The 26,786-nt window shown below is 41.7% G+C and overlaps 1 protein-coding gene across 2 annotated transcripts in view; it reads right to left on the reverse strand.

Moving 5' to 3' along the window:
* The window catches only part of ATP8A2 (ATPase phospholipid transporting 8A2), a 678,655-nt gene that overhangs the window by 448,182 nt on the left and 203,687 nt on the right, over positions 1-26,786 (reverse strand). For both annotated transcript variants that reach the window (XM_023190282.3, XM_023190283.2), the window contains exons 16-23: positions 26,583-26,658; positions 19,293-19,398; positions 18,469-18,551; positions 15,323-15,372; positions 13,043-13,112; positions 11,291-11,375; positions 10,233-10,372; positions 8,225-8,363 (exon numbers count right to left, since the gene is read on the reverse strand). In XM_023190282.3, coding sequence (XP_023046050.2) covers positions 8,225-8,363; positions 10,233-10,372; positions 11,291-11,375; positions 13,043-13,112; positions 15,323-15,372; positions 18,469-18,551; positions 19,293-19,398; positions 26,583-26,658 — 749 coding nt within the window. The remainder of the gene's footprint in view (positions 1-8,224; positions 8,364-10,232; positions 10,373-11,290; positions 11,376-13,042; positions 13,113-15,322; positions 15,373-18,468; positions 18,552-19,292; positions 19,399-26,582; positions 26,659-26,786) is intronic.

The following is a 26,786-nucleotide window of genomic DNA, read 5'->3' on the forward strand; positions in this document are numbered from 1 at the left end:
TTGGAACAAAAGTACTCCTAGTTCTGAACAATTTCCTTCTCATTTTTCAGTGAAGTTATCTCTACAGGTTAAGCAAGATACTATTTTCTGCTTTCCCTCCCAGCAGAAGACGGTATTTTCCAAGCAGCCTTGGGCTGTTTTCTACTCACACTGTGCCCTGGGTGAGCACTCGTGGACCAAGCCAAGCACCTGTCGGGATGCCTCCCTCCAATCCACACCCTTGGTGGGGAGGAGACGGCTCTAGCAACTCCAAGACCAGAGGTGTCCACCAGCGCACTGGCCTCTCACATCACCTGCCATCCTCTCAGTGCCTTGAGGGGTTAGCGACCACTTGTGCTTTCCACCAAACCCCAACTCAATCTCTCTCATGGAGAAAAGGCAAGTAAAATTCCTTCTCCACAAAAAAACGGCCCTCACAACTAGTTTTGTCTCAGCACCTTAAGGGAATGGATTAATGATTACAGAAAAGGGAAATAAATCATCAGCCTTCAAGCAAACAGGTGACAATCTCAAGGAAGGGCTTGGCTAGTACTGTTCCTAGGGCCAGGGGGAGCAAGGATTCTCCTCACAGGACAGGAAGAAGGCGTCCTTCTCACAGACGCTTCTCATGGCTGGAAAAGAAGACGGCATTTACCCGAGGGACAAGCAGCAAAACTGCTGCATTTATGTGCTCAGACCTACTAGCAGGTTCTCTTTTCATCCCTAAGAAATCCTCATAACAGGCACAAAATGAAATTCAAGATAGACAAAAATTAAGACCAAGAAAACCCTGTTGTGGATTTTTGGGGGAACGAAGGGATTGAAGGAAACGGTAAAAAAAATTTCGTCTGTTTATCTGAGAAAGTACATCCTTCCTCAGGACCACCATGTAGAACATTTTGTAAAGCACCTCCGAGATCAAATTTTAAAGGGCAAAATTACGGCTTTTCATCCAAATGTGAATTTTTTAAGGCAACATGAAAAAGACATAGCCAAGGTTGTTAACAGTTATCTCAAGGGAATCAGATTATTTCTCTTGTTACAACAAACACATTCTTGTTTTTAAAGCCAAATCAAACTGAATAATTTTAAATCACAATACCACATGGGCAAATACCTGTTAAATCTCTGTAACAAAAAAAAAAAAGGAGGGAGGAACAAGAAGCAATTTTCTATACAAACTAGTTCAAGTCTGTATTTTAACAACAGTGATGGATAAAAGTGAGACCCTCTCAAAATGCCATTAAAAGCTCTGCCTAGTAGGACTAGAATAATCGAACTCTTTGTTTCCCATTAAAATTTTACAAATGCATTCTTCCTTCCTATGAGTTCTTAGATTAGGTCCAGAAGGGAGGTCTCCATTTTCTTTTCACTTGCAAAGAGGGATACTGCAACTTTAATCATTTCCCGCTATGTCAGAGTTACTCTTTCTTCATCCCCAGAGAACTCCAGCGACTTCATGCAATGTAGACTGTTACAAATTTAGTGTAACTAATGCAAAAAGATTTACTGGTAGTTTTTTATTTGAACAACAGCTGCAGAAGCTGGCTGTAATTTTTAAGCCCTTGCTTGCTGCTTTATTTTATATTTTTCAATTTAAGCAAAATGCCATCTGACAACTGAAGCTACACAAAGATATTATGGAACAACTCTTAAGTCTTTTTTTTCTAGCCATGGCTGGGGGGAGAGAAAAAAAAAAAAAACTACTGACACTTTCATGAATTTAAATGTACAAAACTAAAGACTTCTGAGAAGAAGCAGGTTAAGGGTTTTGCTGCTGTTGTTTTTAGTTTAGATCCGGAAGTGAGATTTTGCTTAGAGAATTATCAGCCGGAGCACTCGCACTAGACAGACCAGGGAAATTTAACCCAGTTAATTGTGGCTTAACTAATGTAGCAAATTAAATTGTGTCAATCCACATTTGGTGTGCTTGATTTCTAATGTTTTTGGATAAAATGAGATCGACTCTTGGAGAAGAGCCAGGTATAGAATGTCAGTCCACACTTGTAAATTGAGGTCTACTTCTTTAATCTCGCCATCTAACAAGACGGCCATAAAATGACTGACAGGAGAACCTCTGGGATTTCATTTCTTAGTACAGTTGAAATTAGCAGTGTACTACAAAAGGGTTTAGTCTTTCTACTACCTGAATATAATCAACATTCAAAGAAACCAAAATATTACAGTCTATGGTACTTACAGCAGGACTTGATTTTAATACAATAAGATAATGCTTCACACTAGAAAATACTACCAAACCAAATCCCTCAGCTCTCTCAACCAGTTTCCTCCTTAAAAACGGATAACACTGGTTTTGATATCAAATCCAGATTTCTCTGGAGACATTTTTGAACAAGTCAGGAACCATGTATCCTTACAAACCATGTATCCTGAGATCACGAACCCACCAAGCTACCCATCACAGGATTCAACATGGTACCAACCCACAGTGAGCATGTGACTCGTTCGCAACAGCTTTACAGATAATCTGGTCAGTGTCTGCACGTATGAAAACCACTGGCAGACAACAAGAATGCATGACAAAAGATGGTCTTTTTTTTTTTTTTTTTTTTTTGAGATGGAGTCTTGCTCAGTTGCCCAAGCTGGAATGCAGTGGCACCATCTCAGCTCACTGCAAGCTCCACCTCCTGGGTTCAGGCTATTCTCCTGCCTCAGCCTGCCGAGTAGCTGGGACTACAGGCGCCCACCACCAGGCCTGGCTAATTTTTTGTATTTTTTTCTTTTAGTAGAGGCGTGTTATCCAGGATGGTCTCGATCTCCTGACCTCGTGATCCGCCTGCCTCTGCCTCCCAAAGTGCTGGGATTACAGGCGTGAGCCACTGTGCCCGGCCTAAAAGATGGTCTTTTAGGCTATTCCAGGTGGGATCAAAGGAGCCCGTCCAGAGCCCCTTATCATCCAGAGAACCAGGGAGCTGAGGCCTTGTCCATGGAGCACACGCCTGGGCACCTCTCCCTCGAGCCCCTTCAGGCCCTTCTCAGGAACCCCCGCCACACAGAAGAACGCGCTGCCTCAGCCTCACCTCACAGCTCCTCCCCAAGATGGGACATCCTGGCCCATTCTATTCTCTGTCATTTTTGTTTTAAACAAATTCTGAAGGCTAAAGTTTTAAACCTGTCTCATCCAGGAAGACTCCCCTGGTCCTTTACAACTCCTGTTGCTCCTTCTGAGAAATGAACACTGTGTGTTGTGGTTAAGCGCTCACGATTTTCAGCCTTCTCACATCTGTGTGACCTAGGCTAGTTACTTCATCTCTCTGTGCCTCAGTTGTATCTTTAAAGGGGGATAATGCCTTTTAAATTCTCCAAGGGAATTAAATATAAAACATATGTAAAGGACTTAGTGCAGTATCTGGCACACAATAGATCATATTTGCTAGTAACTATGACAAAAGCCAGTCATGATTGACACCTACACTGCACAACTGGTGCTTCCTCATCTATTTCATTCTCTGACTTGTCTCATAATTAACTCGTGCCCCGAGTGTGGAAGGGAAGTTCCCCAAGCTTACAGTGGAGCACCTGGCAATGTCAGCTGCAGGTAATCAAGAAATACAGGACTGAATCTTCCCTGAAAAACAGCAGTAAGATTGAGAGCATGACCAGTGTTGCCACCCTCACAGTCCAGCTTCACCTGAGAATGGCAACTCACCTTCCTTTAAACGAACAAGAAAATGTACGGGTAATTACAGGAGGGGCAAGTGACATATTGAGTCACTTCCTAAAATTAAACTTCAAAAAGAATCTACATGTATCTCACATCATCCTATTGTTTACCTTAAATATACACAATAGAATTTATTAACGTTTTAAAAATAAACCTCTAAGACCATAAGAAATGGTTTAAAAGTATCAAATGATGGGTAGCAAAATACAGGGACGGTGGGGAAAAGACTTGAAATTTCAATTCAGAAATGTTTTAAGGGGAAAGCTAATACCAACTTAATTACTTTAAAATGGAATAGACACTAGGATTCTGTTCTCACTCATCCTCCATCCATTAAAAAAAAATACAGACTCTGAAAACTCCACATCTACTGCATAACTATTTAATAGATATTTTATCCAGTGGTAATAAGGAAATGACCACTGTGAGATTTACCAGGGCTACATCTGAAATTTCACTTTAGACCAGCTGATGCCAAATTTTTCAGCTAAAAGAGAAAATCGCCAACTTCTCAAAACACAGCTAGTTAGCATAAATTCAAGCACAGCATGGCAGGATTCTGGCAACATGCCCATTTCAAACGACTAAAACCTATGCACAAGATGATTGTCTATCTACATAAAATTCACTGGCTCACAAGAGACACACATGTCCTGGTACTTGATTTGACTAAGTGTATTTTTTTTCCGAGGTATGAACAAAATGTTAAACTTTAAAAATAAATTCTCAAACTATGAGATAGATATACTTAAAAAAAAAAAAAAAAAACTCTAAAAAGAGCCAACACCCCCAAACACCAAAGATAATTAATGTCACCAAATCTAAAGATGAACTCTAATGGTACATACCACTTAAGACAATGCTGTCAATTAAAAGCATAAGAGTCAACAACCATAAGGCATCCCCATTTCAGAGACACTAACATGTAAAAACAATGTGCGCCTTGGAATAGATGAAATATACTACCATTGTCTGTGGTCTTTTAAATCAAATTTCAGAAAACATTTTTTGTAAAAGCTATGTGAATCCCTCTAAATAAGCCCCACACCAGAAGTCAAGAGCCCTGAAACCTAGCAGCAAGACTGTTCATATGTAAAGATTTTTAAAAGTTTTCAGAACTCCTGCTTGAAGGTGATCTTGAAGCAAGTGCCTGGCATTTGCCAGACACTCCATTAACTTGCTCTGTTTCCCTTTTTTCATCTAGAAAGAGAACTGCTAGATACTTGATCTTCCCAAATATCTTCTGGATACCTTAAAACCCACACAGGATGCATGAAAATGTAAAGTATTATGGGAGACAAGTCAACAATGGTTTATACTACCAGGGGTATGAGGGCTATATGATGAGAAAACAGGCTTAGAAACCCACCCTGTATCTACAGCATGACCTCATGCTGCTGACAGCTGCCACCTGTGGTCTGACACTGATAAGTCTAATAAAATGTCTGGACGTATATGCTTTCCTGAGCCTTCTGCATCATTTGTAGGTTCAACAGATACCTTAAATCATAAAACGACACTTAAATTCTCAACATCACCCAGGGCTACAAGCTTGAGTTCCAAAGGCGAAGTGAAGAAACAATTCAGACATAGCTCTCTCAAAGAAATCAATTCTCCAGCTGTTAACAGCTTACTTAGTAACACCCAAGATGTGTTTGAATCTGACTGATACACTAGATAAAATGTGAACAGAGAAAGCCTCCATGATAAACATAAGACTTTGACAAAAAGTCATCAGGTTATAAAGCATCATCTTCTAGCTGTCTTGGAGAGTACTTGCTAAGAAAGATCAGTTAAGAGATAGCAAATGATGTGAGTGGTTCTGGCACCAGCACTACATATGACTATACCCTCTTAGAAAAAAATAAAAAAATAATAACAATCGTTATTTTTAAAAAATTGTTTGGAATGGTATCAATTATCTCATAAGGCTCAGAGCAGCCACATCGCATACAAGTAAAACTTTCCTTTTCAATTCATAATCCATTTGTGTTTTCTGGGTTGATTTTCAGCGCTTTTCAGTGTTTATCCCAAATTTAGCTAGACAGACTCAGGTACAATAAAATGAACATGAAAGAACAACAACAACAAAAAAGGCTGCATGTGCTCCCAGGGGCTGGGCAGTGTAGTGCGGATGAGAGGCACTGAGAGGGAGCCGTGGCCCTTTTCCAGCCAGGGCACATCCAAGAACACATTGAAGGTAGTTTAGTCTAGGGCCAGCGACATGCATAGGTTATTAGGCCAGCAGGAACACTCAAGATCTGCAAAACTAAGAAAGGTTACACTTTACAGCTCAATGTTTTTTTTTTTTTTTTTGAGAAAGTCATCATTTTATTAACCCAAGATACTATATTTTATGGCCCATTATCAAAAACCTCTATCCAGGCTATACTGTGATAGTAGGGCAAATCTGAGGTATTGTTTGCAGGTTAAAGTTATAATACAGCTCAATTTTAACTTGAGGAGTTACCCCCTCTTTTTTCACATTGCTCTAAGAAGGCAGAAGGCATGCCACCTACATTAGGTAAGTATTTCAGGGTGGCAGTCAACTTAGCATGCCATCTGTGAAGAACAGGGGCCGCAGATCCATAGCAGGTGTTTTAGGCCAAACTCATATGAAAAATAACACATGAAGGGTCAATCTATATACTTACACAGAAACATAGCATACAAAAAGCAAATCTGTTATTCTTCATCTGTAAAAATGCTAGCCGACACATCATCAAAGCGCTGTAAGCTTGGGTTTGTATTTTCTACTAGCAGTGATGATTCTGCACTAAAATACCATTATACTCTTCTCCAAAACCAAGAATCTGAGTGACAACCAGCACAGATCCAGGAACAAAATCTATGGCTGATTTTTCAGGAACTGTTTATGAATCCTATGTCACTCTCTTGTGAGCTTAACTTCAGTTGTTTGGGAGCCCAACTTCCATTTAATTAGCTATAGCCCTGACAAGAAACGATTATACGGCTTTTGTCTTTTTTTTTTTTTTTTTAGTTCAATTTACCCAAGAAGGCAGGTATTATTTACAACTGAGGTTGTAAGAGAGACAAAGATGATTCAAAGATCAGGTTTTCAGGAAAGGGACACCATTGGATTATGTTGAGAATATTCCAAGCAGACTACTCTGAAGAGCACTACAGTCGCTTGAATAGAGAGGCTGTAGGTTTCCTCCTAACACACAGAGCACAGACACAGAAACAGATCTAGAAATAGAGTCCACTTCGGCCATGCGCGGTGCTCACGCCTGTAATCCCAGCACTTTGGGAGGCCGAGGGGGGCAGATCACGAGGTCAGCAGATGGAGACCATCCTGGCTAACACCGTGAAACCCCACCTGTACTAAAAATACAAAAAATTAGCCGGGTGTGGTGGCGGCGCCTGTAGTCCCAGCTACTCGGGAGGCTGAGACAGGAGAATGGCATGCATGAACCCGGGAGGCTGAGCTTGCAGTGAGCCGAGATTGCGCCATTGCACTCCAGCCTGGGTGACAGAGAGAGGCTCTATCTCGAGAAAGAAGAGAGAGAAGAGAAGAGAGAAGAGAGAAGTCTACTACTAGTGAGATATTATAAGTTATGCAGTCCTTATGTGTTCATTTTACCACATATGCACCAGGTCTTGTTACACTATAATAGTGATCAAAGTACCAGACAGACCAGGCATGGTGGCTCATGCCTGTAATCCCAGCACTTTGGGAGGCTGAGGCGGGTAGATCACAAGATCAGGAGATCGAGACCATCCTGGCTAACAGGATGAAACCCCAACTCTACTAAAAATACAAAAAATTAGCCAGGTGTGGTGGTGGGCACCTGTACTCCCAGCTACTCCGGAAGCTGAGGCAGGACAATGGCATGAACCTGGGAGGCAGAGCTTGCAGTCAGTCGAGATGGCGCCACTGCACTCCAGTCTGGGCAATAGAGCAAGACTCCGTCTCAAAAAAAAAAAAAAAAAAAGTGCCAGATAATGTTTAAATGTTTCAAATAATCAAAATTAGATTTTTAAAAAACGAGTAGCTGCAACTCCTTTTCAAACTTAAAATGTGCTCCTTTAACAATGGCATAGTTATCCTGACTTAAATTCCTTTTCTTCAATTTTCATCTCTGTGATGCTCTGTAAGCAAGGAGGTTGTCAACCAAGCTGGGAAGGGAAAGACACAAGGCTCTTAGAAAAGTCCATTAATGGGCAAAACCATTAAAATGGTTATAATTACATAAAATAATAAGGCATATTTAAACCTAGTGAAAACATGTTCTCTTAGTCTCAGACTAAGATCTTGTGAAGAAAGCAACAAGAAAATCGAAGCTGTCAAATCTTGAATTCTATGCCCTACGTAAGTGTGTCTAACTCTTTTCTAGGAACTATGATGGTTTTAATGTTTCTAACAGGAATGAGGGCATCTTCATTTGATTCGGGTCAATTTTTCTTAGCCTTGTGAATGAAGAGTCCTGTAAAACGCCATGGGTCAATGAATTTGAGAAACATTTAGACACGTTTACAAGATACTCAAAAAACTAATACAAAAGCCAGCATCAGGAAATTACTTGTAAAAATCATTACCTATATTAATCGCAGTTTCTTGTTTGTCTCCTGTCAACACCCATATTTTAATTTCTGCCTTCAACAGAGTTGCGATGGTTTCTGGAACTCCTGCTTGAAGGCGATCTTCTATGGCTGTGGCTCCAAGTAGCAGTAAATTCTAGATTGAAAAAATATCCTCAGTTAAAGATTGCCACATACTTAAGAACAGCACTAATAAATTCTGGCAAAGAAAGGCAATCAAACTTTTCTGAGACGGTTGTTCTATTTCCTCTATGTTACACCTGTGTCTGCAGACGGCATCTGGACGGGTGGCATTTCCAAATGCCTTGCAATGGTGGACTCACTCTACAGACACAGGCCACCCAGTACTCATCACTGATTTCTGGATACAGGGGCTTGTTAGAATAGAAACCATCTGGCAGCAGAGCAGATGGGCAGGTTATCCCAAGGACACTGACAGTACCTAAGCCCTCCCTTTCAGTCCACAAATAAGTAGCACATTCTATCACATTTAACAAATGATGAGAACTAATTCTAGATGATACGGCAAAATAGGAATAAGAGACTTGTGGTGCTAAGGATTTAACAGTGAGAGAAAAAAAAAACATCCAAGTATCTTAAGATTGAGGGTAGCTATAAAACGTTGCCCCTTTTGGAGCTCTTTAAGGTCCAGGGCAGATCAGCTCACACTGAGGATGGGTGTGGATGTGTGGTTCCCTCCGGCTGCCTGTGCTGTGCCTGCTGGTCTGGCACATTTCAGAGACTACACAAAGGGCCTGCTCCATGTACCCACATCCCAAGTCTCTCTAGGATATAGCACCTCTGCTTGGTCACAGACTGTGGGAAGATCCAGCTACCTCGAGCACCCACCATAGGCACGTCACCTATTTAATTACTTTTTTCTAATTCTAAAAATAATGTGGGCTATTTCCAGTATAACGGCAAATAAACGCCTGAATTAAGTTTTATTCAGTTCATTTTAATTCAGTACATTAAAATGACTGAATACACATAAGTGAATATAAAACTTAAACCAAAAACTGAGTATAAAAAAGCAGAGGAGAATTTTTTAAAACCAACAGAGGAATGAAAAAAAGTAAATAGGCGATGTTTTCAAAGTTATGGAAACTGGGCCAGACATGGTGGCTCACACCTGTAATCCCAGCACTTTGGGATTTGGGAGGCCCAGGCATGAGGGCTACTTGAGCCCAGGTATGAGGGCTACTTCAGTTTCAGAGCAGCCTGGGCAACATAGCAAGATCCCATCTCTACAAAAAAATACGACACTTAACCAGGCATGGTAGCATGATCCTGTAGTCGCAGCTACTTGGAAGGCTGAAGTGGGAGGTTAGCATGAACCTAGGAGTTTGAGGCTGTAGTGAGCTATGACTGCACCACTACATTCTAACCTGGGTGCTGGGTAACAGAGGGAAACTCCATCTCTATATTAAAAAAAAAAAAGTTACAGAAACTGGAAATTGGATGGCCCTATGGCTGCCAACATGAAACAGAAAAAGCTGAAATCTGGCTCCCACACTTAAAGGAAACCAATAATTTGAAAGTGAGCTAATGCCTTAGGATAAACTGAAAAGAACAACAACAACAACAAAATCAAAGTAGGCAATGTGGAGCAGCCATTGCAAAGCTTAAGTATCATTAGAGTAAGTTAGTGCGAGAAAGCTTAGCATTACATCTAACCCGCCTCCACAGCATTCTGAATGCTCCTGTAACTCAACACCGTGAGCTAATCTCATTAAGCCTAATCTTAAGCAAAGTCATTGATGCTGTTTTTGACCTGATATTTCTTAAGCTATCAATAATGCTTAGCTGAGGGTGGCTAGACCTTTCAGAGAGACCATGCAAATCAAGTGCTTCCTAAAGCACAGAAAATGACTCAGAGCTACTGGTCCATTAAGACACAAGAAAAGAGAACATCCCTACACAGTAAAAGGATTCCTGGTCAAAGGCCTTGTGCAATAGGTGAAGTCCTTCATGGAGCTGTAAAGACTGTATTGTGTGCAGTTACCTTCTCAATGATCTCGTAACACTCTTCCAACCGTTGAGCTCTGTCCTTCAATATGGTGCTGGCTTCCTGATAGACTTTCAGCCACTCCTCATACTCATTCTCAGAGAGATCAGCATAAGCCACACATAGAGTCCGCAAGCCTGCAAGACAGCCACTGGTGAATGGAGGCAGGCAGAACGCGTGACCTCTTAGGGGACAGCCTGTGCTCCCTTTCCCATCAGTATGCTCAAAAAAATTGAGGAGACTCGGTACTTTAGGTCACTCTAATTCAACACTCCCACATCTACCAAGGGAAATTTAAAAACAACTCGCCTGTATTCTAATATAAACTACCTCTTCTGTAAGTCTGAGTGCACAAGAAGTGAGAATAGTGAATTCTCCGTGGCAGAGAGGTTCAGCGGCTGTGCATGATGCATGCACAGTAGGCAGGTTTCAACACGCAGAGGAGTTGGGAAGTGCGTTTCAAGACAGCAATGAAAGGCCCCATGTGCTATCCCATGAAAGATCCAGGCTTTCAGGCAGCCACACCCATGCATGTGTGTCAGTGTGTACTCACAAGTGCATGCATGCAGAGCCAGAGGCCAGAAAGCAGCAGTCAGCACTTCAGCATGGCTCCAGCTATCATGCTGAGTATCATGACATTCGCTAGCAGAAACACCTGACACCAGTGTCGTTTACAGCCTTCCAGAGAACTCCTTTCCTGTTCACTATGGGTTCCATGAATTATTATTTCCTTAAGTCATGGATAAGCCAGTGACATAAGGACACCAAGAGAGGAACCGGAAAATAACCACATGAGTTTTCTGAGAAGGGGACTAGTAACTAAAGGTGATTCTATATGCTGTGCATTGGCCTGCCTCTCCCTCTGCTCCACTGCTGATGAGTGACAGAGGCATCTACAGGTAACCGAGTTTGGATTTAGCTATGCATCTTGTCACTGCCATGGGCACAGGAGGGGATGGGGCAGGCACTGGAAGAATGTGCTCCTGGAAATCAAGACAACATGCTTGAAAGTACAGCTCCAATGGCCAAAAACAGCATTTCCAAATTCCACTTACCTTCCGTGGCAAAGTATTCCAGATGGCATAATGTTTCCTCCATATATTTTGAGTCTTTTGAAAGTCTCTCAAAAATTACATTATCCTATAAAATAGGGAAACGTTGTGACTGGCAAACCCTTCAGTAAACCTTCCAGCCAGCATGCTAAGCACGGCTTTGTTTCTGTTTATCTAACATGCATGAGAATATCCGAGTGGGTAAGTAGGAATTTAGCATTTGGCTGGGCTCAGGCATGAGCTTTGGAAAACAAATTGGGTATGAATGTGTCCAACAAAACCAAAATCTGTATCTTAAAAGCCAAACAAAAATATGCTGGGGAGAACCAGAAGTACGGGAGAGTCATCGGAACACAAGGGGGCCTATATTCACCAAAATTTGCAAAACTCATATCCCAAAGTTTATCAGGTGCTTGTGCAGAAGGGGAAAGGGTAAAATGCACATCCTAAGTTACTCAAATACAACCTTGCTTCCCAACACGGGAGGCAATCCTAAGCATAGAGGGCACAACCCACTGGGTGCTGAACTCAATTCTGTCGAGAAACACACAGGTGCACAGCTCATCTGTCTACGACTATTTCCATGACTGACAAGAAGGGTTAGGGGACCAGATCCCACAGATAATCCATCAAATATGTTACAAATTGCATAGTTTTAGGCTTCTAAAAAATTTTTTTAAACTGAGTTTGGTTTTGGAGAGAATTAAATCCTATAAAAATAAAATACACCTTTGCAGCATTTTCATATGTACCTCTTCTATACTGACAGCCCTCCTCTACCACCTCACACTGACACCTGTTGTACTCGATGTGGTACTTAGAACACAATAGCAAATGAATAGACAAAAAGTTTTAAAAATACATATCATATGAGAACAAAACCTAGATGAGCTCAATTCATTTTACCATAAACACAGAATTCTTTAGCAAGTCCAAATATAATGCCTTTAAAATTCCCATGCATTCTTTCATTTGTAAAAAGCTCTAGTCATCATGTACTCAAATAAAACCACTCTTCTTGCCACAACTGGTAAAGATTAGTAATACTGTCAACCACTAATTAATCCTAGGAGAGCTTTGTACTCTTGACATAGTCAAATAAAATAAATAATAATTCCTTCCCTCAATACATAAGACTACAATTTAACAGGATCTAGTCTTAAGATTCATAAGCAATAACATCTTTCCTTTAGAAATAAATCATTTAGATTTGGCTACTAGAAGGTATACAGGACACAAAGCCTGACCTAGGAAACTGACTAAAATGGGCAGTAATAAGGCAGCTACACATGGGCATTGCCTTTGTACCTACAACACGGCTCTCTACAATGTACAAAAAAAAAAAAATAACAATTGAGAAAAAGAGGTGCTAGAGAACCAACATATATCAGAGTACTTAAGATTATCATAGGTCAACACAAATTACTTTATCTTCCCAAAGTCAAAACACAATGCTAGTAAAACTGGAATAAGAATTCATATTCCAAGGATTTTGCATGACACATGGAGTCACTGTTTCTGAAACCAACGATTGGCTAAAAGTAAGCTTTGCACTGACCATCTTTGCCACTCTGCCCTGAACCACCATTATCTTCAGTGGGCTTTTACTACGAAGTCAACTTCACAGCCCACCTGAAAGAGTCTTTCCACTCTGGACAAACAGTCAGGGAGTGATGAGGAAAGCAGTTAGGAAAGGCAGCAGACTAACAAAGCTGCCAAGAACTCTGCTGTGCACACCGCTTCTCCGATACTTACAGCCCCTTTACAGTAGAGTCGAAGCCGTCCTGAAGGAGTTCGGACAATTACAGACATTCTTTTTCTGTCACTGGGGGAGTGAAAAAAATAAAGTCTTCACTGGTCTGTTTACAGGATGCACGTCCCCCAGCTGGACACCAGTCCAAACAAAAGATGGTCCGGGGTTCCTAAAAATGGCCAAGGTCTATCTTTCCCTGCCTTTTTCTTCAAAGTAGGGCCTAATTGTGTATCTCCTACTCTTTTTATTTACATCTACCCAACATATGCCTATTTCTTTCCCTGCCATGAAAGTGGACTAGCACCGCTATCTGCAGTAGGAAAAACAGAAAAGGAGAATTCTAGCACTGACAGTCCACATCCGATTGACTTCTGACTCTACTCTCTACAAATATTCTTTATTTTCCACCTCTAAGCTATCAAGTAACGTGCCCAGCAGGTACAAAAGTGGGAGACTCGGTATAGATCCACTTAACTCTGAAGCTCCTCCCTGTGTCATCTTTTAACTGGAGTAAAAGAAATCACAAATCCACAGAACACTCCCAATTCAGCACCAAGGAACTCTCCTCCCCCTTCCCCGCAGCATCTACACTTCCTCACACGTCTCTTTCCTCCTGGCCCATCCTCACCCACCGAGTCCTCAGTGAGTCTCCACCGCCTATGAATTCTTCTTACTGCTCTCCGTCCACCTGTGCAGCCTCGCCCCATCTCCCACCAGCACTCCCATGCAGGACCACCAGGCTTTGAGCACACACGGGACTCACCACTCTCCTCTTCTACACGTTCTGATCCTCCTTTGCCAACAACATTTCAACCCCCTGAAGCACCCTCCAACTACAGGAGGCCTACACCCCCCATCTCTGTGGCCTTTCAGTGTGGTGGTTCCCAATGGACTGTAAGTCTCTAAGAGTGGGGGACAGTCTCTCTTCAGTTCTGGATAAATTCCCACATCCTATCCCATAGCGCTCTAGCTGACCTGGATTTGCTTTCTCTCTCAACCATCTTACAGGTAGGCACTCCTGGCAGTACTTAAAACCCATGTTTCAGTTTCTCAATGTGTAAAGTAACTACTTCAAGAGAGTATTATCAAGATTAACTGGCACTGGGAAACAGATGAGTCCACAAAAAACAAATAGACTCACGACTATAACCACAAATTATCTTTCTGTTCCTTCTTATTCTCCCATAAACACATTTTAATACATCCTTGTGTCTCTATCCGTAGTCACCTGTTTTTACCTAACTCTCTTTTCTCCTCCTCCTTGCCTGTCCAATAACTGCTGGTCCTAGTTAATGCAGTCACAGGGCACTGCAGTTTCCAACAAAAGATGGGGCACAAAACAGTCTGGAGAGATGCCTAGCACGTCGCTCACCTCCACACGCACGGACACTGTCACCACTTCCTGCATGAGCCACCACCGTCATCAGCCATCCCTCCTCCCCTCCCCATGGTTCCAAGTCCAAGCCTACAGTCCTAAAACTAAAGACTAGGGCTGGAAAGTATTTCCTATACAAAGATAAAAAACTAATCCTTATTTAAAAACAGCTTACAAAACAGAGCAAACAATTTGTGAATCATTTAACAAAGGTTATTGAAAACTCCACCTAATTTTAATCATAGGAAAAGATGCTTTTGAGACAGCAACAGAACTTTGCTTTAGTACTGACAATTCCATGTTAAAAAGAGGCAAAGAAACAAAAAATTAAGGTATGTTTCCTTATAACAATGAATGTTCTATGTGAACAAAAAAGTCCAACAAATATTCCTGGGCCTTACTTTTCAAAACTGTACTGGGGAAGAACGCTTCCGAGTAAGTCCAGGAAAACTGCCCTACGTGGACCCAGCCTCTAATGAGATGAACTGATCTCATCTGTCATCATTTGTCAGTTTCTCAGATCTCCAGAGGAGTACTCAGATGGAGTAACAGCAATGACCTCATGGGACTTGGGAAACGCCAATGAAAATAATGCCCTCATCACATGCGGCAAACTATTCAGACATGTCTGCAGCTGCTGATGCAAGAACATCAGGCTCTGGCAATCTAAAGAAAAAGGAGGACATGGAAGTAGAGCATTTCTCCTGAGTAAAGCAAAGAAAAATAACCTGCTTCACCTTCCTTAATGAAAGTCACAAATTCCAAGGAGAAGAGAGTTTATGGAGATACATTTATTATATTTAATACTTACTATATTGGATCATACCATACAATCATGCAAACACTCTGATGAAGCTGGTAAATAAATATAATTATTTTATTTCAAATGTATGAAAGAGAAACATACCTAGAAAATTCCAGGACATTAAGGATTCCGAACGTTTGTTCCTGTCCCATCTAAACAAAGAAAAATTGGCTCTTACCCAAGGTGCAGAGTATTAAAATCTCAAAGCAATTGTCTCCAAAACATAAACAGACATAGGCTCTCTCTCTCACCACCTTCTAGCCCTTTGCAACATGTACTGTTTTCTCACATGTCTGGTGGGGTCAGAGCTCCCTCTTCTGGTGGAAGCTTCTCATGTTTCTTCAGTGCTATGGCTGTCCTAACAGGTGACTGGTGTAGACACTTCCAAAAGATGGAGATAGACACCAGCTGCACAGGTCCGTCAGAAACCTTTGGTCCAGTTATGCTTCTGAATTCAGGATTTTACAAATTTTATAAAAATATACGCATATTCTAGACCATCTACCATAATGTCCCCAGCAGGGTCGGGGGTAACATGCTGTTATACAACACATCCACGTTCTCCAGCAAAATGTATGCGTATCACAGGAAGTGAGATTCATAAAGATCGTAAACAGCCTCATCGCTTCTGATTAGGTTTTTCTGCCAAATAACTAGTCACCAAACTTAGGAAAAAATCTTTTGGAATTCAAAGGCATTTGGGTTTTGAATTTGCAGATAAAGAGATGGTGAATCCATACCTGGTCTCAGAGCAATCCATCAAACGCTCTTTTTCTTTGGGTTCTTTCAAGTTAGAATGTCAATATTCACAATTTTTCCCATCTAAAAATTCCAGACGGTGTGTACGCTATTTTCAAATTTTTAATCTAATCTTTCCATTTCCCCAGCGCTTCACAGTGGAAAGAATGTGGCCTTTGGCATCCAATACATGTGAGTTTGAATCCAGTTTCTGCCTCTAAGTGTGTGACTTTCTTATGCATGGCAAAAGCACTTGTCTTTTAGGGCTCAGAGAAGTAATCAATGAAGTAACACATTCAAATTACCAAGTATATGACGGAATCATCATCTTCATTCACACCCACAACTGTCCACTCCTTCTCTTTGCATCCCACAAAACAACTCATGATCCACTTCACCCAGCCTTCCTCAATCTTTATTCACCTCTTCAGAACCATGAATTCCGAGTTCCCTTTCTCCACAGCCTGTCCCAACTTTCCATCATATCCCCATTCAGAAGACACCAGTGCTACTACCACCACCCAGCAGCAGGGCTGCCACTCCCAGGAGCCACCTCCTCTCCGCACCACAGTTACACCAACCACCTCCAGATGCAGCCCATGGACGTGGCTGTTCTCACTACTGGCGAGGACACTTCATGTAAACATGTAGGAATCAGAATTTGTTCCTGACTTGGTAGTACAGCAGTAAGTTTTTTCTTTTACTTATATGCAAAACCTATAATTTGAGAATTGGTGGTTTGATGAATGGTTGAATAGGATTTTTATTATAGTTATTTACAAGTCCTAACTAATCAGGTAGTCTTTTGTGACCCCCAGAAATATGACCTTAAAACTGTAATGAGGTAACAAAGAGGGGTCAGTGCAGCATATAACACCAGGAGGACGACACCAGTAGGCTCTCTAGGTTCCACATTTACCTGGCATTGTGAGTGAAGTGGAAGCACCTGTTCTCTTCTCGCTCACCTATAATCCAAGCCCCCAACTCCCACCCTCCATTTTTGCAATGCAGAGACATGCGGCAGCAACCACACAACTGAAAATCCTACAGCTAAGATTAAAATTCTCCTCCAACTGAAGGGGAGAAAAGACCTCATTTTTAAAAAGCTTCTGTAAGTGAAATTCTATATTCAATCAGTACTTCATTCTGCTTTTAATGATGGTACCTTTCCCTAAGCTAAATTCCCTCTGTTGACTAAAATAAGCATACTAAAAGTAAACAAGATTACATGATCTCATCTCTGCACTCCATAAGAAACTGAAGATGCCAATAAATGGGTACTTCGTATAAGATATGATATTTTACAGGTTTTGCATATAACTAAAAGAAAAAACTTACTACAGTACTCCCAAGTCAGGAACAATATCAAGTTATTATATACCATTTGGAAGTGAATTTCAAACGCACTAAAGGTCTATGGATTTGAGGATGCATCCACAAAGCCAAAAACTATAATCCCTGAGTCTTCCCCAAATGGAGGGGTGGGGAAAGGCAAGGGATGGCCGGGACTCGCCCCAGACCCTCATCATCAATCCAGACAATAACAAAACAGCCCCTCTAACTGGTTATCATGAAAAACACCACTGCCTCACCAGTCGTAACCACCATTTTCCTCTGTTGCCCATTTCAAAGGTCTATATTTGATCTTCTTGTTGATATAATTATTTTTCTATCACTAAATTTCTCCCTTTGGACTGTAAGTAGGGAAACTTACAAGAAAATCAGAAAATATGTAAACCCCTTTACTTCAGTTGCAGGGGGGATCCCTCACACAGACAAAATAAATCAAAGCCGGGCACAGTGGCTCACACCTGTAATCCCAGCACTTTGGGAGGCCAAGGCGGGTGGATCACTGGAGGTCAGGAGTTTGAGACCAGCCTGGCCAACATGGCAAACCCTCGTCTCTGCTATAAATACAAAAACTAGTCAGGCGTGGTGGCACGTGCCTGTAGTCAGTCCCAACTGCTCGGGAGGCAGAGGCAGGAAAATTGCTTGAACCTGGAAGGCAGAAGTTTCCGTGAGCTGAGATTGCACCACTGCACTCCAGCCTGGGCAACAGAGTGAGACTACGTCTCAAAAAAAAAAAAAAAGAGACAGAGAGAGACAGATCTTAACTCTGACTCCTCTGCCAGCTGAGGAGACTTCTGAAGCCCAGTGGACTGTGAGGCTTCACCGAGTAAGAACTCTTGGGCTCTGAGGCTACAAAGAGACGTAAAATGTGCCCTCAAAGACAAGTGGGCCGCTAAGTTATTTTCCCAATTATTATAGAAGAAAGAGTAGATTTGTGAAGTTCTTTGCTACAAATAATTTCACATCAGTGGACACGTGGAAAAGCATCCTTAAGGGCGAAACAGTACTGCAATGCAAAACAACTCAAACAAGCTAGTATCATCCTATGGTCTGATTTTTCACCAAAAGAGAAGTTTAGCTATCACAACAGACATGCCATTTCACATGCACAATCTTCACAAAAGTAGGTGATCTGAAACGTGCATACGCGTGTTACTCACCGCTTCTATGATGACTGAAAATGGTGTTCTGGCTGTGAAGACAAAGCCCAGCTTTTTAGCTCCTTTCACCAAAGCAGCTTCATCTGTCAATTGGGAGTTGGTGAAACATTGACATATCACTGCTAATGACAGAATTCTGTTTAGTGTCACTTTTCAAATTGACAAAACCCACTCTCCTGAAGGAGGCCTGGTGTTACCGACGCAGTAGTAACGACTCGGGGTAGAAAAGCACTCGCTCTTCCGACCACCAGGGTTCCGAAATGAGCGCTTCTGTAAGGTGGAGGGCTTGGATCTATGCTAATTCACCAGGGCAAGAATGACTTCTATTCTTGCTACTCTCGCTTGGGATCAAGTTCTCTCCAATAAACGTAAGTAACAGTCCCGTGACTCCCACCAAACATCTCATCTGAGCAAGGCGGTATTTTAGTTGTGCTGTGGGATTCCCAAGCCCCAGGAAGTGGGTAAAGAGAACCCCCATGCACAGCTTCCCCAGCAGGTGGAAAATCTGTGAGGTGGGGAGGATGAGGAAGAAGCCAGCTCTGTTCTTTCTTCAGAGCTCTGTCAAGCCCAATCACCTCTGCCGGGAAACGCAACATAACCGGGGTCCTCCCTTTGCTGTTAAAAAGGGGTTATGAGAATCAGGAGAGCCCATCCCGGGCTCTCTACGGCTTTGCACCTGTAGCCACAGCCTGGCCTCAGCACGAGGCCAACAGAAGACAGCTGGGTCTATGGGGCGGCCTACATAGCAGCATCTCCAAGAATAACTGCAACACCCAGGTCTCCTGAGAAGGGGCCAGCAGGGGGCACCCGGCCAGAACCCTCACCTGGGGACGAGGCCTGGTAGATGATGTTATCTCCATCCTTCTCAGGAACCACCGTGTGGCACACGGCCAGGAGGGTGAGGAACTCCTGAATGCAAGGGGCTGTGGCCTGCAAACGTGAGGCGGGATTAGTGTCAGTCACAACACCTTCAACAGGCACCAGGGCGCACACAAGCAGATCCCCGCCTAACATCCGGTCATCCTGCTGCTCCCTGCAGGACAGGGTAGAGATCCTTAATATAGACCTCAGAGCCCCCTCCTACCGCTCTGGAGTCCCCAAGCCGGTTCTCGCGTGCACTAATCCCTGGGTTTCTCTTGGAATGCAGCTCCTGCACTGTAGCTCAAGAGATGGGGAGAGAAAAGACGAAGAGCCTTCCTGTACCTCAGCACACCCTGCCTGCCCAGGAGCCTCGGCCTTGCCCACGTGCTTCCATTTACCCAGGTGCTTCCATTTACCCACGTGCTTCCATTTACCCATGTGCTTCCATTTACCCACGTGCTTCCTTTTGCCCAAGTGCTTCCATTTACCCATGTGCTTCCATTTGCCCAAGTGCCTCCATTTACCCATGTGCTTCCATTTGCCCAAATGCTTCCACCCCTCCATGTGCTCCCACTTCACCACGTGCTTCCACTTGCCCCTCTGCTTCCGCCTCCCCTGTGCTTCTGCTTCACCCACCTGCTGCCGCCTCACTCCTGCAAGATCCTCCAGAAGCGTGTGTTCTGCCTCCCCTACTGCTGTACCTTAGGCCCCATAAACAGAAGATGCTTCCATCTCCAGGCTCCCATCCCCTTCCCCAACATCTGTTCTATGCAGTGTCCATTCTTTAAGTTTATAATCTCTCAACACCTGTAAAGCAGTGCATCTCTCGCCCATTACTCTTGAACAGCAACAAAAACCAGAATTGCCCTGGATATGTATTTAATAAAATTCTCTTATTCTCTCCGGGAAAAAACGTATACTTTTTTATTGGCATTAGAGCACTTTTATAACTAGTGGGAAAATAATGCTGTCTTCCCATCTAAGAAAACAGTGTGTCTTCCTATGTATTAAAAGCTTCTAAATATTCTAAATGTAAGACCTAGCATATGTCTATTAATTATTTGCTCAAAAATTATTTTGGTGACCACTGTACATGAAGTACTGTGTAAGGCATTTTATCTATTGCCTTTTATATTATGAATGGAATCTTATTCCCATTACATTTTACAGTGGTTTCTTGTTGGGATGTAAGCAGAAACGTTGATTTTTGTAAGTTAATATCCAATGGTCACTGAGCTCCTACTAGTTCTCTGAATTGCCGTTGACTATCCTAGGTATTCAATGTCGACAATTGTATCACCCACAAATGAGAAGTTTTCCCTTTTCCTCCCAATATATAAACTTTCAATTTCCACCTGTCTGCATGAGCTAGCACTTCCAGAATTATGTTCAAGGCAGGGGTGATAACCAAGCTGCCTTTTCCTGGTGTTATTTTAACATCAGTGTCTCTAATGCATCCCTTTTAAATAGGCAACTGGCTATAAAATTGAGATCGATTTTATCATCATATGAAGGAAGCAGCTATGTGCTTCCTCTTTTTATAGTTTTCTGGTTTTTCAGTCATAAATGAATGACAACTTCCACAAGAATATTTTTAGTTTCTTCTCTGTCTTATGAATGTGACTTAAGAGAAATTTCATGGAATCAAGTCACAACCATTCACATGGCTACTTCTTATCATGAAAAGAAAAGGCACATTAAATTATAGTTCAGTGAAGTCATGAGCTAAAGGAATTTACACATTCCTCAAGGCCGGAGTTGCAAAAATGGTAAGAAATTTTCCCCAAAAGCGCTTTCTGTGAGAATTCAGCTTCATTTCAAGGTTCCCTTCCCCTATACCTGAGAACTATCCAATTCTGAACATAACCTTGTCCCATAATGAAACAACATAAAAAGGGTCTTAGATTTTACAAATAAGTAAACCTAGTAGTGAAATATTTTCTAAGAGTTATAAAGAATTGCACACACAAATAGAGCCTTCTACCTCAAATAGTAAGCCAGACAAAATCCATGAAGATCTTTTTTTAATCCTAAAATAAAATTAACCTATCATTGGTTTTCTTCCTATTGCATTTTATAATAAATTAGGGAGAAGAGACAAAATTAATCTGAAGCCTATGGATGCTTCTAGTCATGTGTGTATGTGTCTGTGTGTGTGTTGTGTGTGTGTATCTTCTTAGATGTTAAAAATTTGTATTGTGGTAAACTATACATGTAATATCTACCATTTAACCATTTGTAAGTATAAAATTCAATGACATTTTAAATACATTCAACAATGCTCCACAGCCATCACCACTATCTATAAACAAAACTTCATCTTCCCCAGCAGAAACTCTATACCCATTAAAAAATAACTCTCCATTCTCTCTTCTCTCTACTCCCCAGTAACCTCTATTTTGTTTTCTGTGTCTATGAATTTGCCTATTGTATGTACCTCATAGAAACAGAATCATACAATGTTTTTCCTTCAGTTAACAGCTTGTAATATGTACAAAATGCCACATATCTAGAAATGAATATTTTCTATTTATTTGGTGAATTTAAAATAGCAGAAAATGATACATGTCTGAATTGTTTTGCAAGCGAAATTGCAGCTACAAATTATCCAAATCATATACATATATAAATGATTTCTTCTTGAAGACTCAAGCTCAGAAGTCTTAGGCATAATGATTCAACAGAAAGTTATATCTTCTTCCTTGTGAACCTTTGGAAATTTATCCCACACACTGGGTTAGCAATGTAAGCAGGTGGTTGCATGAACTGTCCCCCGAAATTTCTCACAGGTTGATTCTCTAAGAGCCAAATTCCATCTTGGCTGTCAGCCCACACAAAGCTTAACACAGTCCTAAAGGACCCAGAAAATTTGAAATGATGATATAGGAAAAGAGAAAATTCTGTAGCAAATGCAAGTATTCCCTTGGGAGGAAAGTAAGGGTTTTCTTGGACCAAATGCTTTAATTTTAGTCAATAGTCCCAAGACAATATAGATGAGAATGTGGGGCATGTGCAGCCACAAATCTTCAAATACTTCTTCCCTCTCCACAAACATATTTTCACAAAATGAACAAGTAATCTAATAGGCCCTGGTTTTAAACTGCTTAAAAACATCCAATGGGCACATTTAATTCAACCCCACATCTCCCCAAAGAAAACTATTGAAGCCTATTCTATGGTCTTCATTATTATGGTGGAGCTAGAAGTTAAATGTCAAAGAGTTTAGTTAACACAGTAGCTAAGATGAAGGGTACCTTATAGTTCAGTGAAGTCATGAGCTTATGGCCTCAAGGATCCAAGAAAGCTTAAAAATGGTACACATAAGGCCGGGCGCGGTGGCTCAAGCCTGTAATCCCAGCACTTTGGGAGGCCGAGATGGGCGGATCACGAGGTCAGGAGATCAAGACCATCCTGGCTAACATGGTGAAACCCCGTCTCTACTAAAAATACAAAAAAAAAAAAAAACTAGCCAGGAGAGGTGGCGGGCGCCTGTAGTCCCAGCTACTCGGGAGGCTGAGGCAGGAGAATGGCGTGAACCCGGGAGGCGGAGCTTGCAGTGAGCTGAGATCCGGCCACTGCACTCCAGCCTGGGCAACAGAGCAAGACTCCGTCTCAAAAAAAAAAAAAAAAATGGTACACATAGGCTAGGAGGCTTTTACTAAAAATTAGAAAATAAATTCCCAAACCAATCAATCAATTCCTCATTATGCCTGTCCTGAAACTCTGTGAGTATCCAGATTATTAAAATGCCCTTGAAGTCTCTGTGTTTGGATGGTCATCACAGCGTCCCCACAGCAGGGCTTCCTTTTCACAGGGGTTGCACCTGTCCCTGCTCTCAATGACTTTTCCACTAAAGTAAAAGGACATTTGGCTCAGGAGGGCAGACGATGAGGAGGAGAGGAAAGAAGAAGAAAGATCACTAACTTATATAAACAGTAGGATTTCTTCCTAAAGTGCTTTCCACTCACCACGGCCACCAAGGAGGAGTCAGGAAAAAAGCAGTGGGCAGGGGAAGGCAACGGGAGAGGTAGTAGCTGTGCTCAGATCTCCATTCAAACATCAACGGAGGACAGGCTCACGAAGAGTGTGGGATGGACAGTCAAACCCCCAAAACCGCACAGGGACCCAGAACACCAGTCCCGGGCCAGCTTCGGAGACAACACCAGTGAGAGTCAGAAATTAACTGAGCCAAGCACTGAAATCTTTCCAACGCTAGGATCCCAGAAGCATGTAGGGGGCCCCCAAAGAAGTAGAGATTTGCCTCAGGCCACTGGGTTTCTACGGCATCCCACCTTTATGTCAGTGCAAATACCATTCCGTGTGGGTGGCCGCACTGCTCACATGTCAACAGTGATGGCAGCCGTGACAGTCACCACAGAGAATGGGCTGCCTCTCTGTCTACACAAACCAAAATCACCTCCTCAGCTGCACCTTACCTATCCTGCAAAAGCGTATGATGACTCCTGAGAATTTCCCACGTCTGCTTCCCCAGTGAACAGGAATCCCTTGGGTATTTTCTATTCATCTCTTCCCCTAGCACCGACAGCAAGGTATTTCATAGAAATGAGGTCCTGAAACTGTTTGTGAAATGAGTGAATAAATAAATGAGTCTCTGATGTAAATGGGGATCCAACAGTTTGCTGCTATTCCTAGCCCAATACTGGAATTCTGTGATGTTCCATACACTGTGCTCATCTTATTTCCTTTGCTACTTTCTTCTTGTTGATCTAGGAAAGCAAACTCGTGAAACCGGACCAAGAGCAGTCTCCGGAGCTCCTGTGTCACCGTTCCACTTTCTCCTTTTCCATTCACCATCCCAACTCGAACAGATATATTCAGTTGCCCACCTGTGTGGTTACCCTCAACCTGAATACTATTTGAAAACACTTATTTCCTCTCGAGTGCTCAAAGTACACTTGTTTCTTTGACATCTTTGATTAAAACCACCTTCCTGCAGAGACAATTCTTCAGAGGCGCCACTCTTCTGCTTGGAGAACCTCTAGCCTAGTAGCTGGATCTACCTCTAAGATCAGAATCCAAGAAACGATTCTGTAGCTGTCTGTGACTGAAACAGAACATAGACTCCAGCAGCATCCTCTGTGGGCTTGGACCACTTCACCAGCCTCACCAAGAACTGAGTGGGGATAGCAGCATCACAGCCTGTGGGTGTGCAAGCCATATACACCCACATTTCAGAAGTGCTGGCAACAAATGGGTACTAACTGTGATAGAGGAAAGTAGGATTTCCTCATGAAAACTTAGAAAAATCTTAAATATATCTGTCTCCTAAAATTTCAGAAATTTGGAAAGATAAAGTTTTAATTTTGCTCATGTTTACCTAATTTTAAATCTAGACAGTTTTTCAGAAAAAAAAAACATATGATATCTAATTTATACTGACTTAACTACTTGTGAAATGCTTTGATCAGTGTATAATTTTCTAAGTTGGCATTTTTCAGAGTAGCCTTTAAAATAACAGTGAATTACCCTTCTAGACATTGGCTTAGGCAAGGATTTCATGACCAAGAATCGAAAAGCAAATGCAATAAAAACAAAGATAAACAGCTGGGACCTAATTAAACTAAAGAGTTTTTGCACAGCAAAAGGAACAGTCAGCAGAGTAAAGAGACAACCCACAGAGTGGGAGAAAATCTTCACAATCTATACATCTGACAAAGGACTAATATCCAGAAACTACAACAAACTCAAACAAATTAGTAAGAAAGAAAAACAAACAATCCCATCAAAAAGTGGGCTAAGAAAATGAATAGACAATTCTTAAAAGAAGATATACAAATGGCCAACAAACATATGACAAAATGCTCAGCATCACTAATGATCAGGGAAATGCGAATGAAAACCACGATACGACACCACCTCACTCCTGCAAGAACGGCCATACTCAAAAACTCAAAAACAGTAGATGCTGGCGTGGATGCAGTGATCAGGAAACACTTCCACACTGCCAGTGGGATTGTAAACTAGAACAGCCGCTATGGAAAACAGTGTGGAGAGTCCTTAAAGAACTAAAAGTAGAACTACCATTCGATCCAGCAATCCCACTACTAGGTATCTTCCCAGAGGAGAAAATACTTGCACACATGTTTATAGCAGTAAAATTCACAACTGTGTATTGTGGAACCAACCCAAATGTCCATCAATCAATGAGTGAAGAAATTATGATATATACATATATAATATATACATATATATACACACACACACACAGAGATGATGGAATACCTCTTAGCCATAAAAAGGAACAAATTAACAGCATTTGCAGTGACCTGGATGAGACTGGAAACTATTACTCTAAGTGAAGTAACTCAGGAAGGGAAAACCAAACATCCTATGTTCTCACTGATACATGGGAGCTAAGCTATGAGGACGCAAAGGCATAAGAATGACACAATGGACTATGGGGACTTTGGGGGAAGGGTGAGAGGGGGGCGAGGGATAAAAGACCACAAATACGGTGCAGTGTATACTGCTCAGGTGATGGGTGCACCAAAATCCCACAAATCACCACTAAAGAACTTACTCATGTAACCAAATACCACCTGTTCCCCAATAACTTATAGAAAAATTAAAAATACATACATACATAAATAAAATAACAGTGAATTGATGTGATTCTACAGTTAATACTGATTTGAAGTGGTGTGATGTCATAGTTAAAAATCTAACAGACTGAGGTTTAAGGCTCATTTCTACATTTATGTGCTGGGCAACTATTTGCCAATTTAATCTTTTATTTAACTTCCTTGTCACCTCCCAGATGTGATTCAGATGTTTGACTAAAATGTTGAAGGAAATATATGTTAGTTGCCTGGCACACGGTAGAATGCAATAAACGCTACCTGTTATTATATATATCTTACTTTTGTTTCCTAAAGTATCCTAGTCAAAGGACATGCAATTACACTTGGCCTCTTAGATTCACAACTGTGACGAAATAGTACTGCAGAAATCTTACAAAGCAACAGCAATTGGAACTGTTACAGAATTCTGTGGTAAGACTTGTCTTGATCTTGGTGTGCTACTTTACAAAGTCATCATGTATTTAAATACACTAATTCATGCACAGTGTTCACCAAAAAGCATCTCAGATCACTTCTCAGAAGGACTCGCACCATCAAATTGAGACTTTTCCCGGCCTCTAAAACTGCAACTTGCAAAATACTACACGCATATCTATAAGAAAGGTGTATAGTAAGCTGTTTGCTGTCTTCAAAGTAAAACAGAGCACTTACATGGCGATCCTCAATGTTCTTCAACAGCCTGGGGTCATCAAAGTCACAGGAATCACTACAGGGAGGAGGCATCCGACTGTAAGAGAGAACAGAGAAAATGTATCCAATTGAAAAGTTTCTGTTAAGTTAACCCAAACCTGGAAGGAATCTGCCTTCCAGAAGAACCATACCTAAAGTCCTATAGGAATTCGCATGAAACTTTCA

This window comes from Piliocolobus tephrosceles, chromosome X, assembly GCF_002776525.5.
Source record: "Piliocolobus tephrosceles isolate RC106 chromosome X, ASM277652v3, whole genome shotgun sequence".
Taxonomy (NCBI): Eukaryota; Metazoa; Chordata; class Mammalia; order Primates; family Cercopithecidae; genus Piliocolobus; species Piliocolobus tephrosceles.